General features: G+C 40.1%; 1 protein-coding gene across 1 annotated transcript in view; it reads left to right on the top strand.

Moving 5' to 3' along the window:
• The window catches only part of LOC138011648 (uncharacterized), a 64,659-nt gene that overhangs the window by 6,752 nt on the left and 42,907 nt on the right, over positions 1–15,000 (top strand). Inside the window, exons 5-13 of the mRNA XM_068858760.1 lie at positions 1,753–1,868; positions 3,051–3,178; positions 6,894–6,928; positions 8,340–8,356; positions 8,642–8,714; positions 9,332–9,697; positions 10,235–10,476; positions 13,020–13,083; positions 14,488–14,550. Of these exons, the coding sequence (XP_068714861.1) occupies positions 1,753–1,868; positions 3,051–3,178; positions 6,894–6,928; positions 8,340–8,356; positions 8,642–8,714; positions 9,332–9,697; positions 10,235–10,476; positions 13,020–13,083; positions 14,488–14,550 (1,104 nt within the window). The remainder of the gene's footprint in view (positions 1–1,752; positions 1,869–3,050; positions 3,179–6,893; positions 6,929–8,339; positions 8,357–8,641; positions 8,715–9,331; positions 9,698–10,234; positions 10,477–13,019; positions 13,084–14,487; positions 14,551–15,000) is intronic.

Here is a 15,000-nt window from a genome sequence, read left to right on the forward strand (position 1 = left end):
GATTTACACGATACGATTTTGTCGCATGCGACAAGCTCACGACAGGCCTACGAAATGACTTACGATTGTCGCAGCGTTTTAAAACATGTTTTAAAATGCTACGACATTTTTTCTGACGTACACAACAATCGTAAATCATGTCGTGGGCCTGTCGTAAGCCGTTGTCGCATGCGACAAAGTCGTACCGTGTAAATCGGCCCTAAGCGCGCTTGCCTTGAAATCGGGTATTGCCTTGACCCTCGGGTAGTCCCTGTTAACTTCCTGGCTGCAATTGAAATACCTTCCGACAAGTTGATATTCTTAGCAGTTGTTGTTCTTGTTTTTTTTTTTTTTTTTTGTCGTTTTGTTGATTGTCTTTCATTGGTCTTGATAGGCCCCTTTAGAACTAATAACTACAATGCATTATTACCCAACTGTATTAGTTATTGTACCGAAAACGCACAAAACGGTACAAATATTCCACGATATCGTACAGGTAGAGAACCGGTTTGACTAGTTTAGTTACTGACGTTGCCCCGCACGCGCGAATCTGTCACACTTTCTTGGTTGTTGACAATTCATTTGCTAAAAATTTAGTGCAAGAAAGTTGGATAATAAATAGCTTATGAGATGTTTTGGTGTGAAGTATCGCAGAGTATTTTTACGAATTGTGCTGTATTTTGACGAGCCCTAGCCTAACGTAAATATTAATATGTAATAGTAGATTATAGTGCGTCGCCTTGGGACCTTAGAGACCTGAATCGGTTCCCATATGTAAAACATCTTAATCCTTTCTCTCCAAGACTGAATTGTGGGGAGTCGAACACCCCAAACTCGAATGCAATAAATAAACAGTGACATAATAAGAGAGCTAGAAGGATAATGAAGGTCAAATATACTATAACCATTCTTGCACACTCTGGGGATATGCATACGCTTAAGAGCTCTTTCCACCAAGTCATCAAAATGCTTATCCCAGTTGGTAGGAGTATCCTGAAATGTCACTCCAAGAAGCTTCAGATACATCACACGTCTAATGTCGAGAATTTCATCGAGAGGGTGTGAGGTTGTTTTTGCTTCCTTTTATGAAACGTTCCTTGGTTTTACTCAAATTACGGGTTTTTTTTTTACTGCCCAGACTTAAATACTATCTACCTCCCTAGAGGCATAGTCATTGACATTAGGCCCAACGGGTATGCTGCACGTAATGTCATCTACATATTTATTCAAGATATTTTGGGAAGTGGGACTTTTACCATTATAGACCATGATAGTAAAAAGTACGGGCCCCCAGAACAGTGCGCTGGGGGACACCCCGATTGAAAGGCAGGAATGGAGCTGTGGTGTTATCAATGCATACCCTTTATGCCCCCCTTCCTTTATGTGGAGGTTCTTATCCCTTCTCCCATCCATTCCCCCCCCCCCCCAAGGCAGTAAAATATTTACAGGAACTACGGTAGCAAAAGCGGAACACATCAAATAAGGACATAACTAAAAACCTTTGACACCGAAACCCCAAACTTAGCTAACTTTAGGCCTAATTTAGCCTTAGTATCTGAGTGCAATATATAGTTGATTCAATTTGGCTCTCACATTTTGAATCAGCCCCTTGTGTTGCAATGTCTCGTTTGACCATAAGACCAAAGAAGCTGGGAAGTAGTAGGAAAGCGAGTCAACGTTTTAGAGCCGCGAGAACTTAAAAATTCCTAGAGAGTTTTTTTTCATAAATTTCGTTTCATTGTTATAATATCTTTGATTCCGTTATGTTGCCAGTTACACTCTGCAATTACACTGCAACACCAAGCCCATCCTCTACCGTGGGAAGTCAATGCACCATAGTCACCCCAAGTATCCAAACAACGACACCAACTCCAACGAAGACACCTGAGGTATCACCCGTTTAAGGTGTAACCACAATCACAATTCAGTCACAGTATTAAACTGCAACTCTCGGAAACATACATTGAATACAAGCCACTTCGTAGGTGTGGCCGTCAACGACCACTTGATTGCGAAAACTCCAATTAAAACGAACGCACACGATCACCGCACTTGACACGCGCGCGTAAACTCGTTATTGTGATAGCCGACTTCCAAGTAAAATCCCCTATGACTTGCTAGCGATGTCTGAAACGATATTACGGTGGAGCTTGATGTTATGATCTGATGCGTGGTTCACACCACGACGCAAAAGAAAGAAAGTCTAGGTATAGGCTAACTACTCCAACAGCGAACTAATAGCGAGGAATAGAAAAAAAAGCCTGCGCTAAACAAAGAAAAGAAACATAATAAATATGCAATGGCGACTTACTTCTGTGCAGCTGTGAAGTAGCGCACATGTCGACCAAACGAATTACAGCAATATATAACAAACCTTCCAGTAACTGAAATGTAAACCCAAAAACTGAAATGCGATCGTTGCTAACTGTAACGTTACAGTTAGCAACGGTCAATTGTTACTACGCCCTTTTTTGTATTGTGACAATACAAACATGGTGTAGTTTGAACTAACGTGCGTTATTAAAGGCGTAAAAGGATAAAAACATGAAGTAATATGAGCGTTTCGAACCAACGGTAGGGGTGTAACAACTGAAATGGTGATTAAAAGCTTGTGAGCAATACTTTATTGTGGTTCTGTTTAATGTGCTGTACAACGCCGTTCTAACATTTGAGTTTGTGGGTGAAATCCTAAATTGTGACCATTTTAATGAAAGCTACTGAGCAGTACTTTCCTGTAGTTCTGTTTATTATGTTGTACAAGGTGGTGCAAACTTTTGAGTCTGTGGGTGAAATCCTCAAGTGTGACCATTCAAATGAAAGCTACTGAGCAGTACTTACCTACGGATCTGTTTATTTTGTCGTACAAGGTGGTTCTAACTTTTGAGTCTGTGGGTGAAATCCAAAAGTGACCATTCAAATGAAAGCTTTTGAGCAGTACTCTCCCGTTGTGCTGTTTATTATGCTCTAAATTTTCTACTGAGACTAAATTTCCTGTGGTACTATATAGAAAACTGTGTTGTTGTTTTTGTTTTTGATAACCCCGAGAAATCTTTTGCTTCTTGGATATTAAGGATCCTAAAGAGCCTCTACGGGAAGATGTTGATCCAATTATGGTCGCCCTTTTGGCCTTATTAGTTGTATGCCTCATCATTGGAGCTCCAGTGATTTGCTTTTGTTTCTATACCAGAGGGCGTAATTGGTAAGTCTCTTTACTTGTAAAGCATGGCTTATACAGACATAAACTTCGACATTATAGGGTTGTATGTAAAACTTTCGTTAACGCTTTTCTTTCCATATTTTGTATTCCTATTGGAGCGAACTTTTCAACATTGTTATCAATCAATCGATCATGTAGGTGTATGCGCAATGTTCCAGGATTGTGAGCAACTGTAAATTAAATCGAATTTTACACTCAGATAAAGCAATCACGGCTAAATTAGAGCGGCTTTCAATTGAGTGTCGTAAAACCAAAACCAAAGTAATTACTTTGGCCAATGAAAAACGACGGAGACAACCCAGTAAACCAATCAAAACTCCAAGTAATTACACGTAGCCGACACAAAGCGCGGGAAAATGTGTACGCGCAAGCCACGATTGCTTTTGGTTTCACTTCTGATTGGTTGAAAAAATGGCGCGAGAACTTTCAACCAATCACTGAGTGAAGTAAACGCAAAACCAAAGCAATTCGCTAATTACTTTCGACACTGAATTGAAAACCGCTCTAAGCATGCATACTGACAAAAAAATAATGCATTTTGGGTCCTAAGAAACGGAGACTTTTTCGCTGTATTTATTGATAGAAAATGAAGCGGTAAAATCTAAACGACAACGCGGCTGATTTATTGAGTAATATTAAATTAACAAAATACACTTTGTCATACAAGAACCGCCGACGAGTTTCAGGAATTAAAAAGTTTAAGGTGGCTTAAACTGGTTTCAATAATCTGGAGGGAATGTCTTATTAGAAACTCCACATGAGTGAATGAAATACCAATAATTAACAAGATGCACAAATTAATGTGACGTAATAAATTATCATGGCAACAAAAGAGCCATCTAAAACGCCTTATATTTTGTGTTTAAGCGCTTATATCTCAAAAACGAAGTCGGTGTCCGCCATTTTTTATCGCTTAAAAGAGATTTGCAGGCTAAGTGAAACTCTCTGCAAAGTTTCAAAAAGTACTCTGAAACGGATTCAGATCCACCTTAAGGTAATTCTCTTGAAAATGACATACTAACCAGATTTCTGTCAAACTTGGCGCAATTGATATTCATGCACAGGACATTAAAAAAATGCAGTAAAAAGATGGGGTCACCGTGCTTGTTTTCGCGCTGCATGGCTTGATTCTAAGTGTTTTTTTTACCAAATTACGCCAGAAGCGTTCGACACTTGATCAACCTGAAAAATTGCAGTTATCTAGCAAAAGCTACTGAATATTACTGAAAACTGGAGCCTACTTGTTTGTCCGGCCCAAAGTCTTTCAGTAAAGTGATTTCAAATTGCTCGATCTTGCAAAAAAAAAGTAAGCAAATTGGACCGCTACATCATCACCTCACACTTTCACGTCATTTATATATAAATAGCACCAACTTTTGCTAACCAACTTTTTTACTTCATAAAATATGCCTTCCGTGTACCTATTACAAGTACATAACACCACTAAAAAGAGGGGGTCACCGTGCTCGTTCAGGAGAAATAGCTATTCCTTGACAGATTAAGCTTGGCGTCAGTGAAAATTCGCCATTTTATCAATGTCCGAGAGCTTATGCGCGCGCCAATGACGCAAGAAATTATGCCCAATAGGGTTGCGCAATGCAAAACTAGGGAATCACCTTAAATTTTCCAATTAGCCAGTATCAAAAATACCATAATAATCTTTGTTTGTCCCCAAAAATTTTGCATAAACATTGATTCCAATTTTTTCTTGTGACCATTGTAAGTCCCAAGAGAACATAAAAACAATGCTTATGCAAATTTGGAAGGGACAAACAAAGAGTATTATGGTATTTTGATACTGGTTTATTGTGAACGTGCCCATGAATCTGCTCCAGAGAACGTTTTTTTAACTTTGCAGGGAATTTTATCTCAGCGTGCAAATCTCTCCCCAGCAATAAAAAGTGGGGGTCACCTGGTTCGCTTTGAGATTTCCGTGTTAAAGTCAAAAAATAAGTTTTTTATAATGACTCTCTTTCTCACATTAATGAGTGCATCTTGTTAAGCAATGGGCCTTTTTCGCGCGGTGACCACATTGATTATAGACACTTGATTTCCTACCCTGAGCCTCGAATTGAAATGTTTGGGAACGAGTTTCGGTGCCCAAAAACAAAAGGTTTCAATCCCTCGGGACTCAACATGGCTACCGTTTGATTAAGGCCTATTAATGTTGTTTGATATAGAGCGGTTTTCAATTGAGTGTCGAAAGTAATTAGCGAATTACTTTGGTTTTGCATCTACTTCACTCAGTGATCGGTTCAAAGTTTTCGCGCCACTTTTTCAACCAATCAGAAGTGAAACCAAAACCAATTGTGGCTCGCGCGTGCACATTTTCCCGCCTTTTGTGTCGGCTACGTGTAATTACTTCGAGTTTTGATTGGTTTACTGTATTGTCTCCGTCCTTTTTGATTGGTTAAAGTAATTACTATGGTTTTGGTTTTACGACACTCATTTGAAAACCGCTCTAGTTGCGAAGTAGTTGGTTACATTCAATCCTTCTCAATAGTACAGTTTGAGCCTCCTTAAATAAAGGCAAAAATATTAATTATCGGAAAGCATATAAAGAACACCTTAGGCGGCTGCTATAAGGGTATTTTCACATGACGTCACAGCGGCCATGTTGGCGTTCCAAGACAAAGGAATGGCGGCTATGATGGTGTACCAAACTAATCCTCCGGGATTTGAACTCTATTTTTATGCAAATAGTTTCTTTTGTTTCAGTAATCCAATATGGCTGCTAGCCACTTCAGTGAAAACACTCCACAGGGTTCTAGGACGACGACGACGGCTACGAGAACGTCACAAAGCAATGGGCTTAATGAATAAAAACAAAGGCTCTGCACGCCCTGCACGTGCGTTTTGCATTTTGGTACATTTCTTTGCCGTCCTCGTCCTGACAACGACGTGAATTGACCAGATTTGAAGATGTGTAGAGGACGAGAGAACCTGACGCAAATTTTTTTTAAATTTCTTCCCAAACAACCACACCGTTCATGCCAATTTTATTCCTGCAATGTTGATACACACTTTCCATTTCGAGCGACGCGGGGATATAACGAAATTATTGCAGTACCAGGAAATAATATTTTTAGACTACGTTCTCGTTGGCGTCGTCGTCGTCGACGTTGTGTAAGTTCCCTATTGTCCCACAAGTAAAAACTGCCAGATGTAATAAGCGGGGAAAGGATTTTGACGAGGAAGGTAAACTGGAGTACCGGGAGGAAAATCCTCTAGTCAGGTTAAGTTTGACCGAAACTCAGTCGCTATATATATAGTTGTACCGATGCCTGCAGTAGGTATTTGTTATCCTCTGGGCGGGTGCGTGGTAAACGCCAATTTCCGACAAAATTCGGGTTTACCGTTGCTGCTGTCAGAATTTCATACAATTAAAGAGTCTCCTTTTCAAAGGAATGCGAGCGAAATGCATTATCAGTCAAATCCAAAATGTTGGAATCCACGAAAAAAGTTTGGCCCTCGGTCATGAAGCACGGACCGAGCGCAGCGAGGTCCGCACGCCATGACCGAGGGCTTAATATTCCGGTGTTTGGCCCTCCCACTCAGTCAGTAAGTACATATTATTTCCCATGTGCAAAAGAACTGTAAATATATAGCTTTAAAAATGGAACACCACTTTCAAAGATATTCGTAGAAAAGTAATCGCTACTTGACTTAATTAAAAACGATTTGTTTTTTTCAAAAGGAACCTTCATCCAAGAGAAGGCGGAAATGTTGCAGGTATCCACTATTATTAAATTCTCAACCTAGGATAATGCAATTCTAGCTTTTTCATTGGTTCACTGGATCTCGGTTATCAGCCATTTTACCTGCGTTTCACCTTACATGGAAATGAATGCGGCAAATGTCAAGGCAGTGCAGTTCATATTTTGTACTTTAACCAGTAGCTCGCCCCTACTGGCGATTCAACTTAAAGTGAATATCACCTCAAAAAACACGTTCCGCTCAGCAGTACTCTGCACTTTTCTAACACTAAGCCTTTGGTTGGCTAAACTCACGGTTTTAGAGGCTCCTAAAAATGGACTAAACTGGTTGTAATTTGATCTACGACCACGCAAGGGGAAGGACTGGGTTTACTACCGGGTTGATATCAAAGAGTGCTTTGTATTTAAATTGAATTTGAAAACAGCGGTGCAAGGTAATTTATTTGTGATGTCAACCCGGTATCGCACCCATTCTCCATAAGAATAAAAAAGCGAGTTTTCAATAAAAAGGTTCTAAAAATAGGTACTCATTGCGTACGTGTGGTAGTGCAGTAACTTGACACAGTGCCTTATTCCATAACTGTCAACTGAGCTGCGTTTTATTTTCCAGGACGTAATACGTAAAATACTAAACCCAGAAAAATTGAAGAAAATGAAAGGGAATCGAGAAACATTGGTTTCCAGGCTAACATGAGCAGCATGTTTAAGCGTGTACTCTAAATATTAGTTCCGTAATTTATGCACGCGATGAAGACCTACAAATCACTCACTCACTCACTCAACCACTCACTCACTCACTCACTCACTCACTCACTCACTCACTCACTAACTCACTCACTCAGACAGCCCCGATGACAAAATGGTAGTGCACTTATACTAAGTGCACTACCACAAAAACAGCACAATATATTTGAGACGACTTCGGAGAATAAATGAAGTGGAAAGGTTTGTTGAGGTGATAAGTACTTAAATAACGTTAACCGAGAAATTACTTTCAAACAACCTAAATCAAACCTTCGTGACAAAAAAAATATGTCTATTGAGCATTTAGGCTGAACAGTCTTCTAAAACCCCAATTGCAATCCATTTTAATCTTATTCAATTTTGCCCATCCCTGCTTCCTGTTGTATTTGATGTTTTCATCAAACCTTCTGTCATTGTTTTGAGTAGTTATTTTTGAGTTTCTCTTAAATTGTTTGCCAGTTCACAGTCTCTGAATTTGGCTAAATTTCGTGACGCGTTACCTTTAAAACCAATTCACGGGCATTTTGAAATTACATATCTTGCGTTCCATTTCTCACACTGTAATTTTTGTTTTTAAAATCTGGTATTTCAGGATTGGTGATTTTTTTTATTTTTCTCATGATTCGTGAATCTCTGGGTGGTAATGACAAAGGAATCTGTATTTTTGTTTTTTCTCTTTGCAGACAACTCTGCTCCACAGGTAAGCATAAAACGAAAAAAATGTAAAAGGCTCGTCTAATTTTGAACATTACCAAAACATTACTAGTGCTTATTAATTCCATGACAGAAAATATATTTTTTATGTGCTTTTTTTGTTTTGGATTTGCAAATAGTTATCAAATAACCCTTTATGGTATACGCTTTGTTTCCACAGTAACTAAATTAACTCTACAGATGATACAGTTCAGGATTAATCACATCATCTTAAACTTAAGTTTACGGTTCAAATAACCTCTATTTGTGTCTTTTTGTTGTTGTTCAATAGACTTACAGAATACAAGAAGAGCCATATTACGTTGAACTGCCAGATATTGAACCTGCTAACATGCGCAGTCCAGGTAAGGTTTATACAGGTGCGTGTTTTTTTTTTTATTAACGTGAAATAAAAAGAAAGTTATTGGTTTTAAACGCAGGAAACGGAGCGTGCGCCATGCGCTCAAGCTACGACTTTATTGGCCGATGATATTGCACGAGATACGATATATTTTTTCGTTTTTCGTGCCTTTTCAGCGCCACGTCGTACGCGAAAGCGCATCTCTTTTTTGATACGTCATATGCGCAAACGACGATCTCGCACTACGTGATTGTTTGTATGGAGTCAGCTAATTAATTTTTGGCATAGGAATCAGTCCAGCCAAGAGCAAAGTATTTCACTCCTGCCACGTGAGTCATAGTACGCGGCATCTAAGAAGTAAATGCTCGTATCCTCAAACTTCGGTCCTATAACATTGTTTCTTTGCATACCCTTTTCCTTTGCTTCCAAAGCGACTGTCGAACGCAGTTCAATATAATCCGAGATTTTTACTAGTTTTAAGATTGGATACTGCCAACACCGCTATTAGTACTCCGTCCTGGCTAGAATCTAAGTGAGAGGTCCCAGGAATGAGGTTGGCCATCCTTGATTTGTGATAACTGCACTTCTTTCTAATGGGGTTTTTTTTTGCTGGTTGGTTAGGAATGGCGACATTAATTACTACGGAGGAAAAGCAGCCAGCCGAAGATACCGTGATTTTGAACCCCTATGTCAGAGGAGCATCATACACAAGAGCTAGAAGATCTATGCCTGAACCTTTGCCGCTAAGACCGATTCATGAAGAAAATGCGGTGATGGAGGAGGTTGCTGGTGATGTTACTCCAAATGATGAACAGAATGGGCACGATATGTCCGTAGTTTTGAAAAATCCTCAGGTTCGTGGGACTTTGGATAGGTCGTCGCCCCTATCACGACGCAACCATGAGGATTTGCCGAAAGAGCGCGGAGAAGAAGAAAAAGACGAAGTGAAGCCAGAACTTGATCATCATTCTCAGAAAACAGACGACGGTATAGATTTACGAAATAAATAGAATTTGATTACAACAAAACTACTCTTTATAATCCGCACACCAGACTGACAAAACGCTTGGGGACCAGGTTGTATCGCTTAGTGAGACAAAATACAAGCAAGAAAGCAGTTTCGGTTTTAACTCTGACTGGTAAAGAATGTCTTTGGAAAGTTTTTTCGTAGAGAGACAGCATGGCCGATTGGTCAGGACGCTTGCCTTGAGGTCCAGAGATCCACTGCTCAAGACACCCTTTGCCCACTAGCTGGTTCCACTTCTAAGCAGTTGCACTTGTAAAAAGCTAGCTGGTTTACCAGGCCAGTTGGGAGTCCCAGAGTTGCTGTTATTTTGTGATATGTTTACTTGGCCCTGAAATAGCTCCAACGGGGAGTGGTCAATTAAGAGTGTATGTTTGCATGATCAGCATCATTTTGTACATGATACTCCCGTCTTTAAATTTGTCGCTTTCCTTCTTAAAGCCCCGCTTTATTGAAGCAAACAACAAAGTAATTCTGGTTTTTCTTGTCTTCTTTTAAAGGCAATGAACATAATCTTGATTACCAACGCCTTGTGGATGGAACAAGAACACAGAGCTTGTTCATCTGCCCGTGCTGTGACAAGGATCTAGATTACCAGACACTGTTAGACCACTGTTCACTTGAAAGAAAAGAGCAACAATCACAGAAAAGGGAGTCTTTTTACGAGAGTTTATCACCTGAGAAAGGAAAGCGAGAATCTATTTATGCGATACCGTTGCGATCTGGTGAATCTTTCAGCGAGGTAAGACAATAATAATTGAGAATCATTTTAAAATTGTTCTTTGCTGCCGTTATATTTACTTGAGCTCTCTCTGAAAATAATTCTGCGAGTATCAATCATAGATAATCCGTTCTTGGCAGGCGCACATTTAAGCACTTAAGAAACATTGCTACTTGTTACAAGGCTTGCCTTACAAACTAATAATTGACTAATAATTGACTAATAATTGACTAATAATTGACCAGGAGCCCGTTTCTCGAAAGTCCCGAAAACTTTTCGGGCCCGAAAAGCCATTTGTGAAACTGCTATCCACTTGTCTTGGAAAGCTGATCTTTTAAAACGTTTTCAAGGTAACTCGTTGTCAGGTAACAAAAAGAAAAATGACTGTGAAGTTTGCGACTTCTTGAGATACAAAGGAAATTGTCACACCCGAAAATGGCCCGTAAAGTTTCGGGACTTTCGAGAAACGGGCCTCAGATCATCAAAACGATCCTGCCGCCAAACAGATAGACAGGCTTTAATGCAGGTCATTATACGTTCTTCGAAAAGATTTTTTCCCAGAGGACTGTTGTCAATTCATCAATACTTTAAGATTATTTCATGCTGTAAAACTGTGAGATAAAGCGCCCGAACATAGCTGACAAATGGCTGAATATTTAACAATTATCTTGCAAAATCGCGCGGAATATCGCCTGATACTTAGCCGACGAGGCGTAGGCCGAGATGGCTAAAATCAGCAACAGCAAAAGCACTAATGTTAAACAATTATTCCCTGAGCGCGCGTTGGATATGAGATTGTAAAAAGCCAACAAGGCGCGTAGCGCCGAGTTGGCTATGACCAAGGCCAGTCTCATATCTAGCAAGCGCGAATGGAATAATTGTTTTATTACATTCCTTGAACTGCAAAAGTCTGGAGGTACGAAATACGAGCGAAAAAACCGAGAAAATCCGAGCAAAATCGAAAAAAGGTGATGAAGATGCGATGTTGTGTAATACCTGGTGGTTAGACAGACGCAGGCTCATCACGAAAACATTTCTTGCCTTTCGCGTACTTCTAAACGTCGGAATTGATCCAAACTTTCCACAAAACGTTTTTTTGGTTTTTGCTTTATTCAGAGAGAAATTTCGGTTTCCGGCAAAAAAAAAATTAATCTTAGCAACCCTTACTGCAATCAATTGCCATTTAAGGTCAAACTAAGGTATATGAGCTGATAACCGAGATTGAGTGAACCAGTCAGAGCTCGAGAAATGCATTAACCGAGGTTGAAAATTTAATAAAATTTGTTAATGTATCATGATATGTATCATAATGTGAAAGTTCTACGAATTTTAATGGCCAAGTTCCCGCGACTTTTTTGTAATCTAGTGGTGGAGCATTTTCGTGCTTGTAATCGGATGGTCATCCAGGATGGTCATTGGTTCCTCTTCTGTTTAGAAAGCACTCGGATTTTTTTCCGAGTATATCCGAGTGACAATGTATACATAAATCGCCTTTGAGCTTTGATAGAGCGACTTTCAAAATGCAAAACATTTACAGTGTAATTGGCTTATCGAACAAAAACAAACGAGCGCGAATTTTCATTGGCTTAGCGGAAACCGATGCAAACAACGTCGTCTCTTCAGGGAACTTTCTGGAAAGTTTCGCTTTGACGTCATTTGAAATGCAGTAATGTGATTGGGCGATCGAACTGTTTACTTCCTTGGCGGGAATAAGGAGAAGTTTTGTTTTAATCTTGCCAACCATTGATCCGTGAAACAAAGTGCGAACACTCAAATATTTAAGGTCATACGAAAGTCGCTCTATGGCATCGAAAGGGAGTCATTATATAGGGAGCTTACGGCATGCAACGTTTTGGATCCACGGACGGCAACCGGAAATAAGCCATTCAGTCTTTTTTTTTTACCTTGCCTTGACAGTACTTTTTCTATATTGTGAAGTGTCTCTTCACTATTAGAGATGATTAATAATGGCAATAGGACTGAGGGGAGTCCAATTCGGTCTGTCATCATACGAGTGATTAAATTTGTTTAATCACGAGTTAATCATAACCATTACAATTTCCGTTCCGAGAAACCAAATGCATTTCTTTTTCACTCTGTGATGTTACAAATTCGTCCATTTTGGACAATCCCCAGTTTGGTAGGGTAGGTAGTTGTTGCTATGGTTATTGTGATAAATTCTGTGATTGGTGGATTAAGGTGAGTACGTTTAATATGATTGGCAGATGTAAATGTCCGATTACAGGTGTTCGATTACAGCCAACTGTCCGATTACAACCCTACACAATAATCAGTGAAAAACAGTTCATGCACCAATAAAATTTGCGAAAATTGTAATGGTTATGACCACCTGGCATGCAAATGTTCACTTCTGGCTAGCTTTTCATCCGTTGCTCAAAAAAGTTGTGTGTTTAAACTCCCTATTAGCGTTGAGTGCATCGAGGGAGCCGCTTCGATGGGATGACTGAAACGGGATCAGCATGATGTTGTACTCTTTGTGATTTAGAGAAACTAACAACAGCGTAGTTCACTCAGAGACTAACTGCTACATACTTTTACTCCAGAACGAAGGTACTGACAACATAGAACAATGCCCGGAGTATCAGACTCTTGAACCAAATGAAACAGGTGCGTTTTAAGCGGATGCTATTTTTGTCAATCCATTTAGCGATTACAAGGCTATATTCTTCTCTTGGGCTCTATAGTTGGGTTGGGGTGCTCAAACGGCTGGTTGATTGAAACAACTGAAATGTGAAACAATGTTATATGAATTGGGAAGCAAGTTGATCAGTCTTACGAAGCTTATGTTTCCTCTGACTGTGAAAGCGTACTAGGTGCATGAATTACAAGGTTAGTTTCTGTAGGAATGGTGGTGTTGTGTCGGTGGGGATTGAAACACGAAATCTCAGTGGTTTTATAAAACGAGTTTTAAAGGTAAATGGGCCATTTTATTTAATAGACTACTGTTGTGCCGACGGCTATCCCATGTGCGAACTGACGATCCGAGAGTACTTGAATACCTAACTCTTTAATATCGTTTCTTATTACACTCTGACACCGTTTAAAACTATCGGGTAACTGTACTTGAAAACTCCTAATTGAACTCGAAACTACTATAGATGCTGTTACTGAATACTGAACAATGCTGAATAATACTGAACACTTTACTTTACTTTACACTCTTTGGCAGATACGCCCCTATTTAAATTGGCGTCATGTGGTAACATGACATCCCAATGACATCACAACTTCTAACACAACACTACCCCCCCCCCCCCTCCCCTCAATTAAGGGTGTCTCTAAGAGTTTTGCCCTCTTAGCATAAAGAAGATCAAACTGCCAACACATAAACCGCCCCCCTCCCTCCCTCGGAAAAGGGGGAAAAAATTGGTAAGATCATAGAAACCGACTGGGTTACCCCCTCAGAAATTACCCCTACTAATCCCCCCCCCCCTGTATTTCCAAGACCCTCGATGGGGGGGGGGGGGGGTGACGCATAATTGATGGATGACCAAATTAACAACCGTAGAAAGATTTTTCGACGCTACGTTTTGAGCGTTAGCCCTTCGAGTGAATCAGCTTTTTAAAGGCCAACGCTCAGCTCGAAACATCAGCTTACAAATCTTCGGGAGATAACTTATCTTTATCTACTCATATAATAAAACCATAAAGCACATTGGTGGATCCAGACCAAGAGCTAAGGGAGGGGGGAAGGAGGGACGTTCTAAAAGAAAAATCCGCTCTGTCGCGATTTTTGGGGTTGTTGTCTGAAAAAGGGGCAAGACATTTTAACGTCCAAAAATAACGCGTGACGGGGTGGGGGTGGGGGGTGAAGGGGGAACTCCGGGTGTCTCACCTGGGTCCGCCACTGAAGCAAGCCTGTTCAACTTCCCTTGGTCGTATTTGAAAGCATCTTGTTTTTCCTCAGTCTGACCAAGATAAAGCCCGTAACACGTATCCCGCTCTTACTTAAATCTCAAATCGCATGCCAAGAAAATTGTCTTAATTATGGACGCTGGTTGATTTCTCCAGATTCAAACCGGGAACCCATTGAACCAGCCAACCACGAATACAATGAACTAGAAGGACCTGAACAAACCTGTTGTGAAGTTGATGCGGATAACAAGAAACTTTGGCAAGTTCACCTTGGTGATGGCGACTCCGAAATTCTGCGTGAGATTATTGAGATTCTTCATGTGGACATCAATCCTGCATATGCACTGCCCTGGAAAAAGAAAGCCAAGGAGAAATCCATGAGGAAACGATCTCTCAGTGTCTAAAATTTCTCTTTAAAATAGTCGAATAGACCGTGCCCTTGTAGGGGATTCCGTAAGCGATCGAAAGCGAGCCTTGTTTTCACCCGCCTTTTGCTCTATTGAAATTTGACAATGTCTTGATTGTTTGTTCAATTTGATTAGGGAAACGTTTTAAACGTCCCCTTTTTATCTCTGGCTGCTTATTGACTTTAATAACCAAGTTCCTAATGTATACACCTTTTTTTGAATTCGTAAGAACGTATTAAGAACATTCCTCAGGCTGAGAGTC

Source organism: Montipora foliosa, chromosome 7 (genome assembly GCF_036669935.1).
Source record: "Montipora foliosa isolate CH-2021 chromosome 7, ASM3666993v2, whole genome shotgun sequence".
NCBI classification, from domain to species: Eukaryota; Metazoa; Cnidaria; class Anthozoa; order Scleractinia; family Acroporidae; genus Montipora; species Montipora foliosa.